The sequence below is a fragment of the Halichoeres trimaculatus genome, unplaced genomic scaffold (genome assembly GCF_033239565.1).
Source record: "Halichoeres trimaculatus isolate MK-OKI-2021-1 unplaced genomic scaffold, fHalTri1.1 fHalTri1_scaffold_2, whole genome shotgun sequence".
NCBI lineage: Eukaryota > Metazoa > Chordata > Actinopteri > Labriformes > Labridae > Halichoeres > Halichoeres trimaculatus.
In genome coordinates this window covers 3,081,486-3,106,825 of record NW_027437180.1, presented here as the reverse complement: position 1 = coordinate 3,106,825, position 25,340 = coordinate 3,081,486, and the positions used below count along the sequence as shown (strand labels likewise).

The 25,340-nt window shown below is 42.0% G+C and overlaps 2 protein-coding genes across 2 annotated transcripts in view; one reads left to right on the top strand and one right to left on the bottom strand.

The window, feature by feature from the left end:
* Positions 1-250: 250 nt before the first annotated feature.
* On the bottom strand, positions 251-24,554 carry mtmr7b (myotubularin related protein 7b). The gene is made up of 14 exons (XM_074684657.1): positions 24,286-24,554; positions 20,998-21,123; positions 17,806-17,968; positions 14,686-14,843; positions 13,668-13,796; positions 13,416-13,550; positions 13,189-13,321; positions 12,125-12,234; positions 10,716-10,841; positions 10,491-10,540; positions 7,714-7,914; positions 5,043-5,177; positions 4,699-4,825; positions 251-3,788 (listed from the first exon to the last, which is right to left on the bottom strand). The coding sequence occupies exons 1-14, from the start codon at positions 24,307-24,309 to the stop codon at positions 3,420-3,422; spliced, it is 1,986 nt and encodes a 661-aa protein (XP_074540758.1). The 5' UTR covers positions 24,310-24,554; the 3' UTR covers positions 251-3,419.
* LOC141809703 (calpain-1 catalytic subunit-like) overlaps positions 24,517-25,340 on the top strand; it is a 23,666-nt gene continuing 22,842 nt past the window's right edge. The window contains exon 1 of the mRNA XM_074696860.1: positions 24,517-24,623. Coding sequence (XP_074552961.1) covers positions 24,621-24,623 — 3 coding nt within the window. The 5' untranslated portion in view covers positions 24,517-24,620. The remainder of the gene's footprint in view (positions 24,624-25,340) is intronic.

The following is a 25,340-nucleotide window of genomic DNA, read 5'->3' as shown; positions in this document are numbered from 1 at the left end:
TCTCCAGTTAGCCTCACTGCTGACTGACAGTGGTCAGACTCTACCTTCATCAATACAAGATCTTGGTGAAAAATTAATGCTACGCTGGATGGAAATAAATCTTGGGACATTGCAGAAGCTTACTGAAATGATGTCACAGCAAATGTGTGCTGTGATCACAGCTAAAGGCGGTTCAACAAAATATTAGAGTGTGTGACTTTTCTTTTGGTGGAGACCAGTGTATGTTGGTTAAAGTGTCAGAACAGGACAGGCAAATCACAGCTGTGTTCCCTTTAACAGTGCATTTATTGATAGGTCATTTACACCAATGGACACAGAACATACACACAAACACACACCACACACAGGCTACAGTGAAATTTACAAGTTAAGGAGATGAGCTCCCAGGACCTGGAGCTCCAGGTCACCGACACACTCTTTTTTTCCCTTTGTTTTTACTTCAAACAATGATTCACTTGATCAACAGCTCTCAGCAGGGAGACTTTTTTAATCCCAACAACACTGGAGAGAAAGGAAGATCTCCTTTTTAGTCCTTACAACACTGGAGGGGGAGGAAGATCTACCTTCTTTTGTTTGGTCAAATAAAGGTGAAGTGTAAACAAGGAGGCTCAAACCCAGGCTTTAAACCCGCCAACACCTTTTCAGCCCCTGTCACTGCTCAACAGTGGACACACCAACAGTAGTCAGAGCTACGTGGGCTTCTGTTTGAGTGGGTCAGTGCTTCTTTAAATCTGGACCTCACCTCCTCTAAAGAGTCCCTTAAAAGAATACAGCTGCTTTAAGTCTGTGAGGAATGTAAAAAGTCAAAGAGCGAACCTGGAGGAGGCAAACGGTCAGGTCTGAATCTTCTGCAGCTTGTGTCAGTCCACCACTTCAACACTGGGTCTCAGATCAACTCCAAACATCCAAACTTAAACTTCTGAGCGTGGATGTTCAGTGTTTTACAATCAACAGGAACACAAAGAAATAAATAAAGCAATGACTGAAATATATTGCACACAAAAGAATAAATAAAATACTGATCTTCAGCACGCGTTTGTAAACTTCTTCACATTTTGTTCCTTTCCCAGAAGTTGAAGCAGGAAGTGAGCTCTGCAGTCAGACTGAGAGCCTGGTGTGGTTTTAATGTTACAGAATTAAGAGTCCTGTCCGACTGAGCAGTGACTGAATAGAAATGATCATTAATAACATAAAAGTGCTCCTGAGATGGACATGCTTTCATTGAACCATATGAAACCACAGCTAACCTGTCAGGTAACATCTCCTCTCTTCACCACCAGATGCTTAAATGGAGAAAAGTCATTGTTTTTAGAGAATTATTTTTGTTTGATGTGAGGAATGAATCCTCTGAAAAGCTGGTGATTAGGGATGCACCAATCCAGTCCTGGCCCCTCAAAGCTGAATCAGGTATCGGTGGGAAAGGATCTGCCTAAACTTGACACTTTGACATAATGGAATATTAATTTCTGTAAGTTCTGAAGCTTTTTTTTAACCAAACTGCTGTTAACAATGAAACACTTCAAGTTTAGATTAATATAAATCTCAGTAACTCCATTCTTAATCATTTTTCATCTTTAACTCAAACAGTCCCTGTCTTATCCCACAGTAGGGCATGCAGGTGATTATCTAACTCTGGTACCAGATCAGTATCCGGACCAGAGAAGTTGGATTGGTGCATCTCTGCTTGTAATGTGAGATAAAAAAAAAACAACACCAGGAGCAAAACCTCATTATGAATGTGACAGACTGTGTGAGCAAAACGGTCCACATATTCAGAATAATGATCCTCAAGGGAAAATGAGAAAGAGCTCCTGTATTTCATCACCTCCAGTTCCAGATTTCAATAATAGACTCAGAAAAACCGGAGAACTCCTGCAGCAAAACGACAGAACTAATACTGGATAGACCACCTCTTAAGGCAGCACTCAGTGACTGTCCTAGAAATCACTGCATTAAAAACAGACATGACTCTGTAGTGGAAGTCACTGCATGGTTAGAAACAGGTGATGTTTCTTTGACATTTCAAACACACGCTGCAAAAAAACTGAAATCTTATCAAGTATTTGAGTCTTATTTTAAGTAAAAATTGTCTTACTTTATTTGATATGAGCCACATTCAACTGATAAGTCCAGAAAAATGTCTGGTTTTAAGTTAATTAAAGACAAAAATGAGGTCTTAATTTCTTGTAACAAGTAAAAAAAAATCTGACAACAGATTAGGAAAAATTGGCTCAAAATACAAGTAACTGGCAGATTCTTTTTACTTGTTACAAGCACTTCAAACCTCATTTTCGTCTTTGAATAACTTGAAATGAGACATTTTTTTGGTCTGGTGAATGTGGCTCATATTAAGTCTAAAAAGCATTTTTTGCTGAAAATAAGACAAAACACTTGATAAGATTTCAGTTTTTGCAGTGTATCTGTAAACACAGCGTCTGAACTGTGTAGAAGAGGAGGGGGAGGAGTCAGCCAATCACAGCGCACAGCGGTGGGATCAGGAAGACTTGCACTGAAGATGCTGATCTGCGGTATTTGATGAGTGACCTTTTTTAAAACCAGGATGGAAGTTTGATTTCTTATTCAAGCTTAATCTCAGGTTTTCTCTGTCAGTTTTTAAATCATATGGTTTAAATTCAGCCTAAACACTGACACCTAGAGGCATGAACCTCCACAGAGAGGAGACTGAGTTAAGACAGAATTCCAGACTGAATGGCTCTAAGAATCACAACATTCAGTCTTTTCTCTGAAACTATAGATGTCAGGTTTCTGTGACTCCTCATCTTATTGTGTTAAACCTGATGTAGCTCTTCAGTTAAGGTTAAACTGTCTGATGGCCCCACTCAGAAATACTTGAGAGGAAACTATGTAAGGACCAGTAGGACTCACCATTTCAAACCAAACATAAAGAAAGGCAGTTAAACCATCCAGTGTCTTTCATTGTTTTTTTTCAGTTGGCGTTTGTGTGAGATAATAACTGAGGACTGACACTGAGGAGTGTTTTTTTTCCTCCCTAATCTTTGTTTCCTTCCCTTTGTCACGCCAGCGTTGAAGCGTCAGTGTTGAGCCGCCATGTTTCCAGGCTGGTTGTGTTTAACATTCATCCTTCTCACAGTAGTAACAGTGGTACAAATAACAGTAAATGTGCCTCAAACAGCGACAGAATAGAAACCTTTCTGCAGCTCATTCAGGAAATAAAAAAGTCCAATAAAATCCCTTTTCTCAGTTTCTCCATCAAACAGCTGAGCGTGGACACACAGGTTGTTCCCTTATTTACGGAAAGGCCCTTTAAAACATCAGAAATGAATTCCAGTTGCCTCAGTCTGTCACCTGTTTACCCTTGGCCTCTCCTCTCCTTCAGGAGCATGAATAAATATGTCAGACTTGTTCTGTTCTGCTCTATGGGTCCTTCCTCCTTACAGTCAGCCAGAGGTGAAGCACGCATCATTTGGCTCCTTGCCTTCGTCTCCCCCGCTGGACGAGCGGCTGCTGAGGTCACCCACTCCTGACTCCAGGTCGCTGCAGGCAGAGAGATCATCGGGGTCCTGACTCTTGAGATGTGTGTGTGGTCCTAGAGGCAGAGTGAGGGCAGGGTCCTTGGTCTGGACCTTCTGATTGGCTGGTTCAGAAGAAGGGGCATGGCCATTGTCCTGTGCTGGGCTGGTGATTGGGTATGTGTCAGTGGAGGGCGGGTCCGGCCCGCTGTGTCTCAGCCGCAGGTGGCTAGTCCTCTTCCTCGGAACCTCGATCTTCACTGACGTGATTGGTTTCCCCGTCAGAGCTGCGATCCTCTGCGGGTCAGAAGACAACACAGCATGTTTAGTAACCCCACAGCTGCTCAGTCCACCACCTGCTCATTTCCCTGACTCTCAAAATACCACACCAAGTCTGCCAGTGGGGCTGGATCAAACTTTATCTGTATGTTTAGATGTTAAGGAGTGGGTGTTGTGCTTTTTAAGTCTTAATTTTGTCCCTCTGATGTATCCATAGTAGCTTAATATGATCACAGCTGAAAAAATAGTTTAAGAAAAATCTCATTTCAGCCTCTGTCTGAAACAATTCATTATAGCTGCTGACTCTTTGAGGCTCCCCACTCCACAAATCCCCTCCCCTCTGATTGGTCAGCCTCTCTGGGGCAAAACTATGGGCAGGCTTGGGTCAGCCCCTGAGACGAGTCATAAACCAGCTAGGAGATCTTTATGTGATGACCTCACCAGTTCACCAGGCCTGGTGAAGACCTGGTCCTAATTTTAGAGCAGAGTTTTTTGTTCACTTCAAAGACGGATTCAAGGATTTCTACAACATGTGAACATGAAGAAGTTTGAAAATCTGCACATGCTCAGTCTGAACATCCAGCAGGTAGTTAATGATGATTAAAACATGGGAAAGCAGAGTACCCCCTCTTTAACAGCTGGGTTCTAAGCAGGGGAGAGCATCTTTAATTCTCTCAGTTTGAGAGTTTGAATTTGCTGAACCATCCCTCATCTCAAACTTCCCCTTACTTCTGGAACCTTTCAGCTGAAAACCGATCTGTGGCCTATTCCCACTCTGAAGTCTTCTGTCAGTGCTTGGATTGATTGAGAGCTGACGGTTACTGTGTTCAGGTTATGTTGGTGTGTTAACAGGGAGTGTCTCTGTGTGCTGTATGCCTTGTCTGGAGCCTGGGTGGTGGTGATGGTGGGCGGTTCCTCCTGGCGGTACCTCCTGGTGATTGGTCAGCTCCTCCTCCAGCTGCTGCGTGTCCTCCCTCACTGCAGACAGGTAGTCTGAGCGCGATTGACGGGGAGGCGTAGACTTCTCCACGTGGTTGTACAGACCCTTCCACATCCTGGAGAAGAGAGGGGCACAAAGAGGGGAGGGGAGGAGAGGGGACCAAGAGGGAACAGAGAGGCTCAATCATGTTGGTTCTGACATTTGAATTATATTTTCATTTCAAAGATCAAAAAGACAGAACAAGAACTAATGCCCATGTGTGGGTGTCTTCCCTGGATAACGTCTATAACTTTTAGGTTGTGTTTGTGTGTGTGTGTGCGCAGCAGACTCACTTGAAGCAGTAGGGGGTGGTGTTGGGTCTCAGGACTCCCTGGCTCTGGCTCAGCTCAGCCTTGTACAGAGGGTTGGTGTACTCAGCTCGGTCCTTCCACAGCTGAGGCCACACAGAGTGAGTTCGCTCATGAAGCCTGAAAAGAAGAAATCAAGACAGAAATGATCAGAACAGATGTGTTTTTCGAGTCCTGGTGTGTTAAAAAAAGTGTCCTCAGACCCTCCTTAAAGGTGGGCTGTAGTATAAACAAACAGCTGCAGATTGACTTATGAAAACATGTCAGGGACTGGATCTCAGCAGTCACTGCGTAAGTGTGTGGACGTGAATTAGACGTCAAATTTTCTTAATTGTGAGGGATCGATGATCAGTGATCAGGGATTGATGATCAGTGATCAGGGATTGGTGATCGGCCCACCCTTACATATAAAACTGATCATATATACCTCTGGGAAGGTCTGACAGCCAGCCATTTTTGCTTTTTGCTCTGAGACCTAAAACTCAAGACACTTTATTGGTTGTTTAAGTGAAAATATAAAGATTTTATTGTTTCAAAGGTATTGTTCAATGAGTTTCAATAAAAAAGATTGAAAAATTGAAGGTATATGCTGTGAGTTATATCGGCAGTCAGGCTTTTTCAAGATCGGTGACAGGTAAAAAATAACTGTGATTGGTGCACCCCTACTTCAGATAAATGAGCCCTGAAAATTTTTAGTCGTTAGGGGGACTCTAAAGCACCTCCCTGAGCTCAGAGGCTCAATCTGACAGAGGAGAGTTGAGAATGATCTGCCTTGATGTTCAGATGTTTTAATTCTGTGATTTTAAAATCAGAATCATTTTGTGTGCAAAATCAGCATTTCAGACCCAAGCTGTTCTTTGAACCAGGCTGTAAATATGTTTTTGATGCTGTAAAATCTGTTTTTTGACTTGGTGTGCACATGGGTTACAGTCTTCCTGCAGCCAGCCTCAAGCAGATCCTCGATGAACAGCAACATATAGCACTAACGCATAGGCTTCATTTTTCTACACCAGATGTTGCCCCTTGTTAACAACCCATACTCATCACATCATGTGACATGTGGCGCCGTAGATAACTGTCATCTGACAGCAAGGTCATATCGTAATGGACATTTTTTACAGTTGTATGAAAAAGTTTGGGCCCCCCTCTGAGGCTGCATAATGATTTACTTTATCTTCACAGGAAATGATCAAAGTGGCATGCCATTCATTTCCTAATCACAGCTGAGTACTGGGGTGTTTTTGAGACCAACACTTCAAGTGTGGCGATATTCAATTGAATGTAATTAAATCAGAGGTTAGAAATAGGCAGTGCAAAAATGTGGGCACCCTTGTCATTTCACTTATTTGAATACTTGTAACTACTTATTGGAATACAAAATTGTTCTGATGAGCTCATTCAGCATTGAACTCCACACACAAGTGTATCCAATCATGAGAAAAGGCGTTTTAGGTGGCCAATTTCAAGGTGTTCTTCTCTTTGATTCTCCTCTGAAGAGTGGCGACATGGGGGATTCAAAACAACTCTCAAATGACCTGAAAACAAAGATTACTGAGCATTATGATTTAGGAGACGGCTACAAAAAGCTATCTCAGAGATTTCAGCTTCAAGTGCTGTTATGGATGGGGGCAGAAGAACACAGCATTCCAAGAAAAAAACTTGTTACCCACAGTAAAATTTGGCGGAGGTTCCATCATGCTGTGGGGCTGTGGGGCTGTGGGGCTGTGGGGCTGTGTGGCGAGTGCTGGTACTGGGAATCTTGTTAAAGTTGAGGGTTGCATGGATTCCACTCAATACCAGCGAATTCTTGAGAATAATGTTCAAGAATCCATCACAAAGTTAAAGTTAAACCGGGCTGGATATTTCAACAAGATAACGACCCAAAACACAGCTCAAAATCTTCCCAGGCATGTATGCAGAGGAACAAATACAATGTCCTGGGATGGCCATCCCCGTCCCCAGACTTGAATATCATTGAAAATCTGTGGGATGATTTGAAGCGGGCTGTCCACACTCGAAAACCATTGAACCTGACTGAACTAGAGATGCTTTGTAAGGAAGAATGGTCCAAAATACCTTCATCTAGAGTCCACACACTTATTACAGGCTATAGGAAGCATCTGGTGGCTGTTATTTCAAAAGAGGGCTTAACTAAATATTGATAGGATTTTTCTGTTGGGGTGCCCAAATCTATGCGCATGTCTAATTTTGTTTTGATTCATATTGCATATTTACTGTTGATCCAATAAACCTCATTTCACCACTGAAATATTACTGTGTCCATCAGTTATTTGATAGATCAAAATGAAGTTGCTGATACAAAGACCCAATGATTTATAAATGAAAATGACAGAAATTGTTAGGGGTGCCCAAAGTTTTTCATATAACTGTATATCAGAGTGGTTAACAGGTAGTAAAAACAAGCTAATGTAAACCAAACCCGGATCTTTATCTCTGCTGAGTGTCGTCCATCATTCGAACATGCATCAAGGAGGGAGGTCAAAGCTACGACCAAGCCCACATCGACACTCACAATGAGAGACATCTCACAGTTTTTTCTTTTTACCATCCAAACAAACACAGTTGAATATCTCTCTAAAGTACTTGGTGTGTGTGCGTGTGCGCTTGTGTGTGTGTGTGTGTGTGTGTGTACCACCTGATGTCTCTGCGCTCCTTCTGACAGTTGCAGAGGAAGGTCCCGTACTGACAGGAGTAGACGTGTGAGTGTATGGCTGTGAGGAAGCGCTCGTTGAACTCGAAGGCACACGGGAACTGCTCAGACAGCTGCCACACACACTCCAAGAACTGGTCTATGACTGGAGAGACCTCTTTGGGATCCCCGTCCAGGTGGGCGTATCTGCAGGGACACAGGTCACATCACTGATTTTCACTTTGGAATCATTTTTCAATGCCCATGTTTCTGTTTCTGTCTTTTTTTCCGTTTTTGTTTCTCTTGTTTTATTTTTCTGTCTCTAAAGCAGTCAGCCAGAGAAGTGATGTAACGACAGGAAAAAGACCTGGGGTGTGTTTTTGTTTCTCGTTTCCTGGTTTCCTCAAATGCATCAGAAACAAAGGATCACACTTCCAGTCAGTGAACTCGGAAAAAGTAGTTTACATTTTCTAAATGGAGAGTAAACCTGGATTTAATGTGACTGAAACTCCTCAGATGATCAGATGCTCCTTTACGGGACTACTAACTTCTGACAGCTTTACACTGAGGCTAACCTTAATGTAACCATAGCAAGAAAATGTTGCTAGAAGCTAAAAGACATGAGCCAGGTAAAAGTTATCACTACCAGACTGGTTCATTTATGTTTTTTGTCTGAATATAAAAATAAAAGTGCCGCCTGGGTCTGCAGAACTAACCGGAGCTTCTCCTGGGTCACCCCTGTCTGCAGGGTGAGGCTCTCTGCAGCACGCTCAGCAGGAACATGTTGTTTGGTTTGGTGTCTAGTGAGATACTGGACGAAGCAGTAAAGTAAGTAAAGTTTTCACTTCCTGCTTGTTCAACAGCTCAGCTTTAAGTTCCTGTCCAACAGACCAATTCATAGTCGACATCAAGAAATACATTTGGTGCATTTTAGCAACAGCTCATTCATTCAAGTGAGTTATCATTCTGTAAACACTAAATCAAAGCTGTTAGCAGCATCAACATGTCTGGTTGTTCTGTGGTCAGTTGTCAGAAACAATACTATACCATGGAGTCACTTTCTATCCAATGAAGAGCGACCGTGCTAACTCTCAGACTAATGTGTCAGTGATTGTCCGCTGAGAGTCACCAGTTAACAGGGTCACACTTTACACTGAAACACCAGATGTCTGCAGCTGTGTAATTAAATGTCTCTTCTTTATTCAACAGCAGATAACCAGGTTTGACCACGAATAAAAATAAATAAATAAAACATAAAAAATCTGTTTCTCTTCATGTATAGGTTCACTTGTATTGACTCTCCACAGTGAGTCCATGTTTGGATAAAACTAATTTTTTAAATTAAATACACCAGCTTACAGCAGACATCATCAAAAATATGCATGTAAAATATGAGAGCTTTTTGTGCCCCTGACTAACTGGCGCCATCTAATGGTGTAAATAATACAGTGCATGTAATTTACATGAACAGCTACTGCCTCAATCCAGGAGAAAAAAATAACTCCATTAAGCAAACTCTCAACTCAAACTGAAACAGCTAAAACAATGAACAAGAAATTATTAATAAATGCATCTATGGGTTTCCTTAAAAAGAAAGAAAAACAAAACAATAAACATCAGTGACTGTGATGGGCCTGTCACACATGCATGCCGGAGGCTGCTGAAGTTGTGTGTCCTGAGGAGTTAATAACTTTTATTTTAACTTGTTTTGAATAACTAAAAAATCAATGTGATCAGTTAAAAAGCATGTGTAACGCGTTAATTAGATTAATTAATTACTGTCGTCCACATCCCATTAATTCACACATCCTTTTTTGAAATTCTGCAGAAAACCAACCGTTTGCTCTGGCTCAATTCTGTAAAAAACAGATAATTCTACACTCTTTACTGCATTAAACAAGCCCAGAATGATCAATGTATGTCCTGTATTTAAATCTAAAGAATTCTTTAAAAATTTCCTTCCATCTTCCTGGTGTCATGTTTCAGCTTGGGGCTGCTCTGCACCAATGAGCAACAGTTTGTGTGTTCAGAGCATGTGAAACTGAGATTACTTCACTCTTCTTTGATCCAAGACTTGAATAAAGTGTTCTTCACAGTTTTTAGCCCTTAGCCCTGGTTCTCCTGACCTCATAGAAGTATAGAAGTTCATATTGCAGGGAAAATTGAGTCCACATCGAGTAAAAATGTGACCGAAGCAAAAAACGTTCTAAAATTCAAATCAGCTTATCTTAGGTGCAGGAATGTGTAGATTTTGTAAAGATAGAACCATAACACTTTTTTAACATGTTCCTTGTGCCTCAGGGTACCTAAAAATGTGTTGTTTATATTCCCACCTTATTTTTTAAAAACTCTTTTAATGTAGTTTTAATGTCCTAGAATCCAAATTCTTTATTTTGGGACCTTAAGCAGATATGAGATTAAAATGCGATTACTTAGATTAATTAATTACAAATCATGTAATTAATTAGATTAATTTTTTAAATTGCCTGACAGCACTAGTTATCAATAAACCACATCTTAGTGCTGCTGCACTGAAACAAAAGGGAAACTTGGACTTGTTATTTATCAGTCATGAGCTCATGTGTCCTTTGATCATTATATCGCCTGTTTCTGGTCACGTTTTCTGCTGTATCAGCTTTTTCAGCAGTTTAAGTGTGTAATGTTACACTGGAGCTCCGATATTGTGACTATTACAGGTATGTGAACGAAGCATTGTTTCAGTTTGGAGGAGGTACACGTCAGGCTGTAACTGTAGTGATGTATTTTTGTCTGACTCCACTGACCTATGTGAGAACTTGTGTCCAAATGAAACCCAGTCTCTCTCTATCAGCACCTGGAGGGAGGAGACAGAGGAACAGGAGGTGAGTCACCAAGAGAGAGGAGGAGAAATCAGAAAGAAGAGCTTAAAGTGATCTCAGAGAAAGAGCCTGTGTGTGTGTGTGTGTGTGTGTGTGTGTGTGTGTGTGTGTGTGTGTGTGTGTGTGTGTGTGTGTGTGTGTGTGTGTTACCATGAGTCCTCTGATGGTTCTGTAGAAGGGGTCTAACAGTATGCTGGCCACGGAGCAGGCCTGGGCCGTCCTATCCCAGCCGTCAGAGCAGTGAACCAACACGCTGACTCCTTCATCAGCAACTGCCTGAAGAGAGGCAGAGTCCATCAGTCAAACAGAAAGTTCAGTTCAGCCTGCCGGACCACTGTGCAGACAGTATAACCCTGAAAGAACACACATTCCTCTGTGTGGCCTGTATCCCTGAAGAAAATCAAACTTTGTATTTTGCTCAGCAGGCTGACAGCAGAGTTTCAAAACGCAAAAAAGAAGAAATACCAGCAAAACAGACAAAAATAGGGAGAAGGTAACTTACTGCAAAAACTAAAACAGGCTGCTCGTCAGCTGATCAAAAGTCTATGTGTGTGTGTGTGTGTGTGTGTGTGTGTGTGTGTGTGTGTGTGTGTGTGTGTGTGTGAGAGTGTGTTATTAACTGAACTCCAGATTTTAAACAATTTCCAAAGTTCCACCATTGTTATTTCTTCTTTGTGTCTCACTAAAGCTTTGTATCAGGTAGTAAGAGCAACACTGCCTGCACGGCTTCCAGTGGTACTGCACGGCCAGAAGGCTCTGTCAATATCCGGGTTAAGCATAACTGGGCCTTTACTGGAGTGCCTCTACACATCGAAACAAGCTCAGGGATTGTCATCTCGTATATTGCCTCCAATACACCCAACACGTCTGTGTTTTGCATCTTGTAAATTTATTTCATTCTTTGTGTTTTAAAATGTGTTTTGCTAATTTAACTTAGTTTTTCTTGACTGTTCAACTGTTTTGTAAAATGTAAATATGTTTAAAGCCACTGTACTGTACTGACCCCTGAACTGACAAAGACTTTGTTTACATTTGTCCCTCAAAGAAAGGAGGAAGTGGAGTCAGCTCTCCAGAGAGTACTGCGCATGCGCAGAGGGGCAAAGGTAAACAAAGTCTTTGTCAGTTCAGAGGTCATTACAGCCACACAGCGCTGTCTGGAGTGACACAGACTGCAGCAGAGGACTAACCCGGAGCAGACCATGATGGAATATTGGTGAAAAACACGAATTTTTGGACGATTAGTGCAGTTTTAGGAGCGGCGCTGTCTATGCCCCGATGGATCCCATTATACGGACGTCCGCTGCACGATTTTGGATCTAAATATCTCCTGAAGCACTGCTTGGATCAGGAACCAAACTTATCCTTTAAGATCATAAATACTCTTTAACGGCTTTGATTCATCGTACTTTGGGTGTTTTAACAACCCAAAGTTTGTGTTTACTCTAAATTGGAGCATGATAAAATAAAATGTTGCTTTGGATAACAGGTCATTAACTCCATGTATCTGTTATGATGCTAAATGTGTGTGTGTGTGTGTGTGTGTTTCTTGGCGTACTCACCCTTGCTATGAAGACTCCAGCGTCCAGTACAGCCTTTATGTGTTTGAGCCAGCCAGAGTTCTCCAGACCCCACAGGAAGTCAGTCATGGAGGGAGCTCTCATCTCACCCACTGCAAGGAAGGACAGAGACAGACCGAGAAAGAGAGGAGGTTTATAAACACACACAAACAGAGGAAAAGAGGAAAAGCATCACCTGTTGTGTTGACCATGTTGATCGCCAGGTGTGAATCCATCAGTTCAGGTCAAAACAAGAGATTAAGATTTGAGGATCAAAATAAAAGCACTGAGGAAAAACATACAAGACTTTAAACAATAATTAAGCCCAATTATTGGAAGGAAAGGAACCTTATCTTCTAATGTTTCAGCCTGATAAACAGCTTCCTGCTAAGATTGCAGTGTTTTACACTAATCTACAGCAGGCAGCTACCTCTTAAGTTATTAAACAAAGACACAGAGGAAACGACTCTTTCAGTGTGAGCAAACAGCTATGGGCACATTTTGACAAAGTAGGTACTGCAGGGCTGAGTGGACAGACATTCAAGTGGAGAAACCCAGTCAAAGAAAGAGATCAGGCACACTTCCCACACTGCTTATGACCACATCATGAGTGGTAGGGGTTTCACCTACTAATCGACCAGCTCAGAAGTTGAATACTTCAACTACCAGTCAGCTTACAAGGCACAGGTTGATTAGTCATGTAAAGCCAGCAGCATACGAAATGAGTGTTTTTTCCCTGGTGGTAACTACTGTCACCTAACTGCAGTCAAGCCTCCACTCCTCCCACGTTGATGGCTTAGTTTTCCTCAAACACTGCTTCCGATGTCAAAACATAGTGTAGTTGTAGTGTTGAACTTTAGCAGCTGTTTCTCTGGTTGTTTGTTTGGGGGCTCTGCAGTGTTTTAAAGTTTGGAGCATGTTCTTTGTTCATGCAGTCACCTTTCCCCATCATGTTGTTTCATTTGCAGTGTGTGCCCATAGCTGACAAAGATGATTCACTTTGTGCTCCTTGAACTAATGAGTTAAGTCAAAGCACACACACAAAAACACACACACAGACTTCTCACCGTCAATAATCTTCTGCTGGCTGCTCCTCATCACATGAATGTTCTCAATGCCGATGAACTGCAGCCTGATGTTGGTGTAGTGATCCTCGTTCTCGTAGCCTTTACCTGCTGCTCTGTTTGCCATGGCATTCAGCTAGACACACACACACACACACACACACATCATTTGTTTGGTATAATTTTCCTTGCATATTCTTAAAGTGTGACTGCACATGTGTGCGCATTACCTTGGGCCTTGTGTCCACCACGTAGATGTACTCACTGCCTGGGTTGGACTTCATCACGGCCTGCAGCATCATCTCGTCCTCCTGACAGCGTCCACTGAAGCCTGAGAGCGGCTGGCTGCAGCGACACACTGCGGCCTGTGTGATCCACAAACATCAGCGTCACATCTTTAGATCCTCTGACCGTCTACTCCTACTGCAGAGCTGAGTTATCAATCCCCAGAGTGTGTGTTGGGCTGTGTGTGTCTCACTGACCAGTGTGTCCTGGTGGAAGTAGGACAGAGCAGGGAATCGTCCTCGACTCCTGAACCTGGAGCTGCCCACGATGATAGGTGGTGTGGCTGACTTTGGAACAAACAGCTCTGATGGGTACGTGTCACACACCTGAGAGGGGACAGTCAAGGACAGGTATGTTCAGTTCTCATGGAGTTTTAAGAGCTTTCTGCAGACCACTTCTCCTACCATAGAGTTATAGTGTTCTTCAAGCCTGGGCCTTACTTTCATACACTTATCAGCCACTTCTCCACCTGATCAACTGCTCATTAACCTAAATTTCTAATCAGCCAGTCACATGGCAGCAACTGAATGCATTTAGGCATGTAGACTTGGTCAAGACTGAAGTTCAAACTGAGCATTAGAATGAAGAAGAAAGGTGATCTGAATGACTCTGAGCGTGGCATGGTTGTTAGCCTGAGTATCTGATGAACTACTGTTATTTTAACCCACAACCATCTCTAGGGTTTACAGAGAATGGTCCCAAAGAGAGGAATCATCCAGAGAGCAGCAGTTCTCTGGGACTAAAAGCCTTGTTGATGTCAGAGGTCAGAGGAGGATGGACAGACTGGTTGAACATGATGGAAAGCGTCAGGGTTAGGTCTGCAGAACCCACTACACGTCCAACCTTGAGGCAGATGGGCTACAGCAGCAGAAGACCACACCGGGTGACCCTCCTGTCAGCTAAGAACAGGAAACTGAGGCTACAATTCACACAGCAACACCAAAACTGGACCATAAAGGACTGGAAAAAGTCTCCTGGTCTGTGGATTTCTGCTGCCACATTCTGATGGTCTCAAGAAAATCTTGAAACAATCATTTAAAAAAATATGTTCTAGGTTAATACTGCTGAAGGATGCCAATAACTGTAAACAACACAGCTCGACAAAAAAAAAAATGTTTTAGCAAAAACCCTCACCTATCGCTGTCAGGAGACAGACAGTGTGTGATGTGCAATCGTCACATTAACACCTTACTTACACGTCACATGAAGACTCACCCTGTATTCACTGTTAGCTGCTGTAGAGACCCACAGGTTGTTGGGAACTCCCATCCTCTTGTAGTCAGCCATCAGGTCTATGAAGTTCCAGGACTCCTCTCTTTCCACTTTGTTCACGTTGGGATTAAAGGACATGCAGTAGAGCTCACTGTACTTCTCTGAGGAGAGGAGAGGAGAGGAGAGGAGAGGAGAGGAGAGGAGAGGAGAGGAGAGGAGAGGAGAGGAGAGGAGAGGAGAGGAGAGGAGAGGAGAGGAGAGGAGAGGAGAGGAGAGGAGAGGAGAGGAGAGGAGAGGAGAGGAGAGGAGAGGAAACCAAGTCATTCATTCATCTGCTTAAAATACTATAAAAAGACACACTTGCTATTAAAATCATGACCTCCAAGTATTTATATTCTCATCTGACCCTGTTGAGAACACCCCATTTCCTCCAGTATTTATTGAAAATAATCTGTTTAATTAATGTACTCTGAACATGGTCGCTCCATGTTTCCAGCTGACTCTCTTCTGCTGTAGGATGAACCCCAGACCAACCAGGCTCATCCCACAGCGTACTGCATTGGGGGTGCAGCAGAATACTGTGGGAGCTGGTTTTGGTTCCAGGTGCCTCTCACTCTGAACACCTCCCAGACCCTGGATCCAGCCAAACAGCTTCAGACCATCATGCTTCATCCTCTATGTTTCCATCTGATGTCACACGCTGAGGAACCATCCTTTCCTTGTCCTACTTCACATACGGCGAACAGAAGTCCTGATGATGGAACAAAGAGTTCAGACTTTGAGTCGTCAGTCCATTGCTCCTTCTTCCTGTCTTCAGTAGTCCATTGATGGTGACTGATGGTCCAGCCTCTGGTTCTTCTGCCTCTTTCTTAGTAATGGATGTCTTTCTGTAGTCTGACCTGTCAAAGCTGCATCTCAAAGTCTTCTCTTCACAGTAACTGAAACTAAGACTGAGACACCTCTCTGAAGCTGTGAAGCTTGAAGATGTTGGCTCTGCCAGAAACTGGTCTCCTGGTTCTGGTTTAGGGCTTTGGCTCTGCCAGACCTCTTCCTGTCAGAGTTTCCAGTCCCAGTTTCTGCATATCTTTGGATGCTGAAGGAAACTCTCCTCATTGAGCTCTCCTTGACTTTTTTGTCTTCATTTCTCTTGAGTAAAAACCTTTTCCTGGAAATGCTCTGATGCTCTGTCTCTCTTTCTGCATGAGTTGTCTTTTCAGCTCTTCCTTTATTCACACAGGCCAGAGATGGAACAGTTCACACAGTACACAGCTTGGATCTTATCACGGTTTCTGTTTGGTTTAGTGTGCATTGTTGCTGTTTTGAACACTCCATATCAGGGTTGAGCGATTTCAGAAAATAATCTTATTGTGATTATTTTCTGCATTATTCACCAAACACAAAAAATTAATTATTATACAGTATGACAAACAAGACAAAGTATATAGTCAACAATTCAACAATTCTTTCCTTCACTTTTTAATTGAAAGAGAAAAAAAAGGAACACTGAAATTTTACTGACCTCCACTTGTCAGTCACAGTAACAAACCACACAGAATAAGGAGAACCAGTGGTATGGCTCTGCTGGCCACCATCATTTTGTATCAATCTCTGTAGCTCACAGGTATTTTGCCAGAAAAACCAGCAGATTGACTTTTGCTGGTCTTAAGGAAGAATGAGTACAAGTTACTATATCCCCTCCAGGTCTGTGTACATGATATATATTTTTTTCAACTACAGCCTTTATGGTTTGAAAATTGCATTCTTTTACATTGCATTGTTGGTTTCAGTTTAATTGATTGTTGAGCCCTACCTCATATATCACAACAATCCACTGTTAACAGTTATTTTAATCAGTTTTGTCATGTGGAATCATGTAAAACCTGAAAGGGTGGGGTAATTTACTATTTCAAACTTCATTAAAGCTGGTGCCTTCTCCTCAATATGGGAAGTCGCTATTGGCTGTCTCAGAAGTCACTAAAAGTAGCTAAATGACGTTGTTCTCTAATTTGAATGTGGTTGTCCAGGATGCTGTAGGAGAGAGGGATAATGTGGTAGAGACAGAAAGCAGCCAAAAAACATCACCCCCTGAATATGTTTAGAACTGCAATTTACCTTTCTTTAGTGAATTTTTGTGTTTTTTTAAGTCAAATGATCAACTCTCCACCATTATCTGGGCTTGGAACCAGCAGAAGTGACCCAAATAAACTCAGAGGTGTGTGATTCATGTGAATGCAGCTGTCTGCTCTGGAGCAGCAGGAGGAGTCTGCTTTGAGTGAAGAGGACAGTCTCTGTGTTTTGGATAGGGGAGGGACTCACAGCAGCATCTGCTGCTCATTGAGGAAAGTAAGATCAAATCATGCTTTTATGTCTAAAGCCGTGTTTCCACCAAGCAGTCCAGGTCAGTTCAGTACTGTTTGGCACAGTTTAGTACAGTTAAGCCTGATCCCATTTGCGTTTCCGCAGCAAACTGTGCCCTCTTGTGGTAAAAAGTGGGAAGGCTCATCTCGGTTATGGGGGGATCTGCCAGGATAAGTCAGTGGAAACGCCACAAAATACAAGAAAAATACCAGTGAAAATACCACAAAATGCGCCGTACCGAGACAAATTGAAATGGTCTGCTTGGTGGAAACATGGGAAAAAGACTCCAAACTCCAGAAAAAAAGTTGCTAGATTTGTTGCTAATTGCTTAAAAAAACTGGCCAGAGGGATCTGAAAAGCCTCTGAATATAGCGACAAAGTCACTGAAATGGTGACACTAAGTCGCAGTTTCATCCAAATGAGGTGTCAATCAAAAAGGACGACAATAATGAACCTATAGAATTAAGATTAAAAACATCTCACAGAATTTACAAGGTTCAAATCAAAGTCTAACTGCTGGCAGATGGGGCGCCACCCCTGCTAACTGGTTAAAAAGACCTTTTGGTAGAATTACGACACGCGCAGGATTTTTCAGTTTTGGGTAATCTGAAATTTTTCCTTTTCCTCTGACAGTTCAACACTTACTTTTGAACCATCTCAGGCTCTTCTTCAGACTTCAACTGCTTGACTTTCAATAAAAACTGTACAAACTGGAGTGTTCTGAAACATATGACCGTTAGTGTACACATATACAGAGTCACACACCTGGTCGTGACAACCTGACCAAAGAGGCGTGCACATCCATGCAGTCCCTCTCCTGAGGAATCAGGATCTGGTAGACTCTGAAGTCCTTACAGCGCAGGATCAGCTGACTTCCTGCGGGGATGGTGGGTGGTCTCTCCACACTGCTCACCATGCTGTGCAGCACCTGGGAATACACAGAAACACACAGAATGCACCGCTTCATGAATAAAGAACAAGGTGTGACTGAAAGTCCAGAGGTCAGTGGTTCCTGTGCGTGCTCTAAAAACCAGTACACTCGTGCTACATTGTTGTGTAATCTGTCACAGGATCAGGAAGGACTGTCCACATCAGTTTATGGGGAAGCTACAGGAGAAGGAGAAGTGGATGGTTACAGTATCTGTCTTTGTTCCTGTTAATCCAGCAGACACACTCAGGGTCTGTTAGATGAAATCTGAAACCCTCTGGATGTCTGTTCTTATCACATCAGGTCCAGAGGGACTGGGCTGTGTCCTCAGCATTCCCTACAGGAGCAGTGAAAGGGGGGAGGGGTGGCTTCTCTCCTTACTTGGACCGGAATCAGACACAATTTTTACAGTCATGAGCTGAAACAAGGTTTTAAAGAGAGCAAAGACAAGGACATGCAGGGGAGCATTTTATGAGGTTTAACCTGACAGATGTTCCAGTGCTCCGGTTACATGATGACAATCAAACAACAGCTAGTAGAGAATTTATCAAAGTAATGCCAAAGTTAATTTAGAGGAGAGCAACACCACAAAAACTGTGATCTTTGTCTTTAAAAACACATTATTGGACCCATCCACGCTGGGTCAGCTGTCCCACACACTTTAAATAACAGTAAAGGAATATTACAATCTTTATAATGATAGTTTTGTTTGTCTTTGTACCTCACAAAGACACAAGGATAAACGTCGGTGTGTTGTATTGTTGTATAAAAATACCCACAGAAGCTCGGAGGATCCTGAAATCAGGATCATTTTCAACTACAGGAAAATCCTGGATGTAAGTCACTCCAGTTTAAAAGGTGCCAGGTTTGGGGGCTTCCAAAGGAAAAGGGGCTCAAACTATAGTCCAGTATGCAGACTGTCTTTATGTTCAGCAACGAGAAGTTTCTGTGCAGATGTGTAGCTCCCTTGAGAACCATTTCTTATCATCCTGCTGCCAGCGACCTGTATGTGAGTCCACCTCGTGGATGCTTCAGTCACTGCAGCAGTCCTTTGCTTCTTTGAACACCATCCTCTGAGAAAATAATTAATCACAACCAAACAGCACACTGGAGTACAAGATGCAGCAAGATGCATGGTTCAGAGTAACTACGCTGAGTGACGACCATCAAATGAGTGTGAGTGAACTTACCAGCTAACAGTGTCACACTTTAAAGGGGACATATCATGCTGATCCCTGATTTAATATTTACATATAATATAATAAATTTGAAAACAAGACTTTACACCCCCTGAATTTTCAAAAAATGAGATATTGTATTTTTTCTGATATCCTAGAACGAGATTTGATGCCTCTGAAAATACGTCATTACCATTTGGCCGCGAGATTTCAACCTTCGTGACGACACAAGGATCCTTTCTTTTTATTGGAGTAATCTGATAAAGCAGCTCCTCCTCTGTGATGTCAGTTAGTCACACAACCGCCACCGAGGGAAACACCCATCAAGAGCCGACTGACTGAGTGCTGGATGCAGGGACTCTGCTCTGCTGAGCAGCTCGGCTTTACATGGTGAATTAGCAGTTAAAACACTGTAGTTTAAGCAGACGTCGTAATACTTGTGAGACTACGGTGATATTTGCATGCTTGTTCTGACATGCACTGTGAACCTGGACCACAATAATGCGGCGGTAATAACATAGTGAGGAACTGACGGTAGAGGCGATCTTTAGACTACACTTTCAGCATGATGGATAAAACAGACAGAGAAAAGTGAAGGAGCAGGATGGAGCCCTGTTATAGAAATAGTTTATTGGTGAAGTCTGCCTATATTTCCACGTATAAACTATACATGTTACAGTACCGGTTTGACTCACCACACTGAAGCGTCCTGAGATGATCTGTGTTGAGGTGGATTTTCTTCCTCCTGAGCTGCAGAACCGTCCGGGTCTGACTCGGGGTCCAATACAAAAGGACGTATCCTACACTCTGCCATTTTATTAGTGCTATCAATGCCTTACGGTGAAGTTTTGGCAAACAGCAAACTCGCTCGGTCTGCTCCATTCAATATGGCAATTTTGTAAATACTGCCATGCTGCAAAAACCACCCCCTGGCTCTACCCCCTCCACCCCTCTGATAGAACTGACCAATCAGAGCACAAAGGGCTGTGACGTTGCAAGGTTAGTGGAGGTCATTCTGGAAATGGAGCATTTCAACGAGATCTTCAGAATGGCCTAAAATGAGGATATTGAGAACGCTATTGTGGGGCAATGAAGGAACTAAATGACTTGTACTGAGGGCAGAAATGCTTTACAGGCATCCTAGTCTGGCATAGTGAAAAGGAGAAACAAGCATGATATGTCCCCTTTAAAGATGCTATGAGGAGGGTCTGTTCTAACTGGACTCCCTCGCCACCTTCTGGCCTAGAGTCTTATGCACTCTGTCATAAATTACTTCTAAAGAGGTGTGTGTTTGTTTTGGAATTAAACAAATTTTCTTTGCTCAAGACAACTTTTTACTGGATACAACACGCTAAGGTTAGGTATTTATCAGTACAGTTACATAGCGCTACAGTTTGAAACATGACATCAAGCAGATGTTTTAGCAGCCATGTTGTTAGGGACAGGTGTAGGCTAACGTGACAACAAGCGAACACTGTCTGTTTATATTTAGCGCAATACTGATAATCTCATTTTAAAGTGTGGATTATGATCAGGCATATATCTAGATGCCGGACTTTTTCAAGATCACTAAGAAACTCCTCACAGCCCCTTTAAAGATGATTCATATCTCATCTTGTAATGCCATGCCACTGTGGCTTTTTTTGAGAAAAAGAACTTCCTGAAGTGAGACAGACATTCTCAGTAAGACTTGGAGTTTTGCGATGTAAACTGCAGTTATTACAGCCTGTCTTGAGAATGGTTGTTCTGACCTCTTATTTTTTTAACCTTGAATTCAGTTGGAATTCATATTTCAGGGCAAATTAGGGCAGAGGTTTAAAAAGACTTCCTTGCCCCTGGCTCCCAGCTTACCCAAGTCTCCTTGCGTGTCTCAGGGTTGTTCTCCACAAAGATGGTGTGTGTGGCGGACAGGTAGAGAGTCCCAACACTGGCCTTCCTCTGGCCCAACGAGCGGTCCAGGAGACGCACATTCTCCACCTAACAGAGGGACAGAGATAGTCTGAAACCTCAGAAGCAGAAAATGATGATTATCTAATGAAAGAAATCACAGCATGTCTCTCTAACCCTGGAGACATGAGGATCATTTCTGCCATTTCTGCTCCCAGCGCTCTCTGCTGTGACTCAGCACTTCATGTTTCCTGAAGTTGTGTGTGAAAGTTAAGCAGTGACTAATGGTTTTCCATTCACTGTAGCAAACACACTTTTCTCTGTCAGGTGCTGGCTACACTTTAAACTAGAGCCAGCACCACAACCAATCTGAGAGGGTAAAAATAACTCACCTATAACATGAATGTCTCAGCTCAAATAGAAAATGCATCTTTTTATGCACCAAAGTGACCACACAAACAAACTCAGAGAACATGTATTTTGTATCATATTCCATTGTGTTGGATTGTACTGCTCATTATAATCTAGGGCTGCAGCTATCAAATATTTTAGTATTCGAGTATTCTACTGAAAATTCCATCGATTAATCGAGTAATCGAATAAAACACATTTTTGTTAAGATAAAGAGCAGTTATTATTCAAATGAAAATTTGTTTCAAGCAAGTGTAATAAGTGACTTAGGGTGATAAAATCCAAGTTGGGATCTGTAGAGATATGAGATACAAGCAGCTGATGCAGATCAATACATGCTTTCATATCAGTCTCCAAACTCCAGAAAATAAGCTAGATTTGTTGTCGCTATTTTGACAAAGAGGTGGCTTGAGGGGTCTGAAAACTCTCTAAATATAGCCTCAGCTCTATTTGAAATGCCACTCTTTGATCTTTTTAAAAATTAAACGATTCCTCGATAATTTTTTGTAATCGAGTACCTCGAATTATTCGAGGAATCGTTTCAGCTCTATTATAATCTATTCCCATCTCTGATGCAATTAATACAATAACTGCACTGTAAGAACTGAATACTGAAAATTACCTGATCATCTAGGCTGCTTGTTCTTCAGTTTAACAGATTGATAAACTATTTTGGATAAAAACAACTGCAACTATTTAGCAAACTGTGAAGCTTCTTTTATTATTTCTGTCCAGATTTAGAAAACTAATGAAACCTTCTGATAGGCTGTCCCATAACCAGGGCCATTATGATTTATAGATGGAGTGCCCCTGAGATTCATAAACTTTCTTATGTTTTTCTTTAAATTATAACATTTTTACCACAAAGTAACATTTGCATTTTTCAATCTCAAATCTTCAAGGACTCTTTTAAAAGATGTTTTAAAGGCCTAATTCTTTCCTATCAAACCTATTACATGCAAGTGTTTTCTACAGCTTGAAAATGGTAACTGTGTTGTCTTCAGTCCTCAGGCTGTCCCTCTGTGATGCTAGCAGTAACTAAATATGACTAACACCTCAAAGGAACCACTAAGTTTCCTGCTCTGCAAACCCCCTTCCCTCTAATTGGTTAGTCCCTTAGAGGCCTGCCGGGGGCGGCACTATAGACAAACCTTGGTGTTTGAGGCCCACTCCTCCAGCATGTCGTGGATTGTAGTGGGATTTGCTGGGGGGCTCAGGATTTATATTTTATATTAAACGACGTGATGCTGCAATAACTTATGTGAAAATGTAAAAAAATCACGTGACATCAGAATACCTGATTAACAATAGGGCTGGGCAATTCTAGCAAAAGTTTTAATTGATATTCACTCTTAACTTTTCAAAAATTACTCAAAGACCCCACTCATCCCCCGCATCCCACCACCCACCCACATACACATACCTGACAACATTACACTTTGACAAAGAGGAGAGGGCTCCATCATCAAACTTACTTCTTGGGTGATGAAGCCTACCATTGACTGTTAATCTGCGGACAGCGCCGTACTTTCAGCTGCATGCCTCACTCCTACATGACTGTGCATAGTTGTTGATGACTTGTTATCTTCTACACTAACCTTGCAGAGTTTGCACTGCACCCTATTTTGGGTCACTTTTTCAAAGGAGTTCTCGCACTTCCCAATCCATATTTGAGCTCCTCCTTGGTCTTCTTTTGACTGTAAATCCTCCAACCTGTTGACCCATGGTCTGGCTCCATTCATTATGTCAGTTTGTTGCTGTAGTCATGCAATCTGGTTTGGGCACAGTTTGTTTTATTTTGAAAGTCATTAGGCATTTGAGATGGTTTCTGTACTCAACTTCCTGTCCTGCTTGATGTGCTTTTTTTTTTTTTTTTTGTGAAATCGACTCGTAACAGCTCTAGCATTAAATGCAGGAAAAAGCCATTGTCACATGAACTATTAGACTTTTTTGATGCTAATGACTCTTCGAATATTTGAAAATTATTGTCCATCCCTTATTAACAGGAGAGTGACAGATGATCTTGGAAGAAAAAAAAAGTGCAGGGTGAATTTACCGTACACCACTTTCATTTGATTTTACAAAGACTGAACAGACAGTGTGCAGGATTTTTCTACTAACTGTATCTGAGACAAATTGGTATTAACTGTGATGCCAGTGACGATAACTGACTCCTTTTAGTCAACTTCCAGTCCTCTTCAGTCTTAAGCAAAACAACTTCCAAATGAGCACCATTAACCAGGTCAAGACCACGTGATACTGGCATACTGAAATTGCCCCAGCCCTGGTCATAAAGTTAGGAAATCATTATACATGACATCTTCATTTCAGCAAGTCTCGTGGAGATCTCGTGAAGCTCTCTTGCTATTTTTAGAATGGACCGCTTTGAGCAGTATTCAGAACGATTTAGTGATTTCGAAACTATATGAACATTTATCCATCTTAAAAATATGGGAAAGCAGAATAACTAAACAGGAGATAAAGTTTGACTTTAAATACAAATAAAGCTATTTGCAGCATTTTGTAGTATTTCAAATGGTTGATTTAAAGACTAGTACAAAAATAAACTGCATCAGTCTCTGATTTTCAGGTGGTGCCTGGGGGGCCTTTTAACACACAGTGATGCTAACACACAGCGCCTTGGACGCGCCCCTGCCCCCTGCCCATAATAACATCAGTTGTATGTTGCCTGACTCTTGACTATTAACTCAGTGCTGGGATGAGATGGAGAGCTGATAGGTGGAAAGCCTCTGAAAGCGCAACCAGCTGAGGCTGGAACAAAGACGCCCCCCAGACGCAGACATTTCCCCGGTGTTACACTGAGAGCCTGTGTGCTGTTACCTTGGGCGTCCGGATGTGCTCCATCACTGACAACCAAAATGGAGGAGATGGAGAAAGAGGAGCCCGACGTATACGGTGGTTTTTAACCGTAAGCGATTATAATTCCCTTTTCACATCCACAATGGAGCTTCTTCTTCTGCTGCTGCTTTTCCCGCTGAATCCTGGATTATTTACCATGGTTCTCTTCTCTCTGTAACCCGGGTTGGAGCAGCCAAACTGGGGGAACAAGAGCCGGTGCCCCCCTACCTTCCTCTGTCCCTGTCTCCGTTAGACAGTGACGCTGCTAACAACAGCTGCGTTCCTGCGTACCACACGATCATAATGCTATCGGCTACATGGTAAACTACTTCCTGTTATACCTTTCACAATAAAAAAAAACACACTGATAAGATGCTGTTAAACAGCGGGCTTAAAATAGCAGTAACTCGTTTTTCATCACCTCTCAAACATATTTTTACAAAAGGAATTAAAACAAAGGCATAGGGAAAAAAATTATAATAACCCAAATAAGAAACATAAAGTACAACAAAATATTATGATACACATGTGAATTCCCAAACATTTGGAGGATATAAACTGAAATAAGATAAAAACATGATAACAAGGCTAAATCTTTAAAATTATAACTTGAGACTGATGCCAAAAAACACACACGACTTGGGTTGCAGAAGTTTATTTTTTAATCCGCTCATTCTGTTTTTCTGCTCTGTTTTTCTAAGCAAGTTAAGTTTTGTTTCATATGAGTGCATGGCTGATTTGACTGACAGTTGAGCATCCTGTAGCTGCCTGCAAAGGGGCCAAAATAAAAATCTGGGAGAAAAATATAGAAAATGAATAGAAAAGAAAAAAAGAAACAACAATAACAGTGAAAGCAGAAAAGCACGACAAATTGAAAAAAAAAAAAAAGTAAATATTTTGCTTGTTAAAAGCCTCTCAGTGATGGCATAATTTCAAAACACTGCAGCCTGAGCGTTGTTTTAGTCGGATGATTTTTTGGTATTCTACTATTTCATTTGATTTTTTAATTCAGATTTCCACCTTTTACGTTTTTTTTC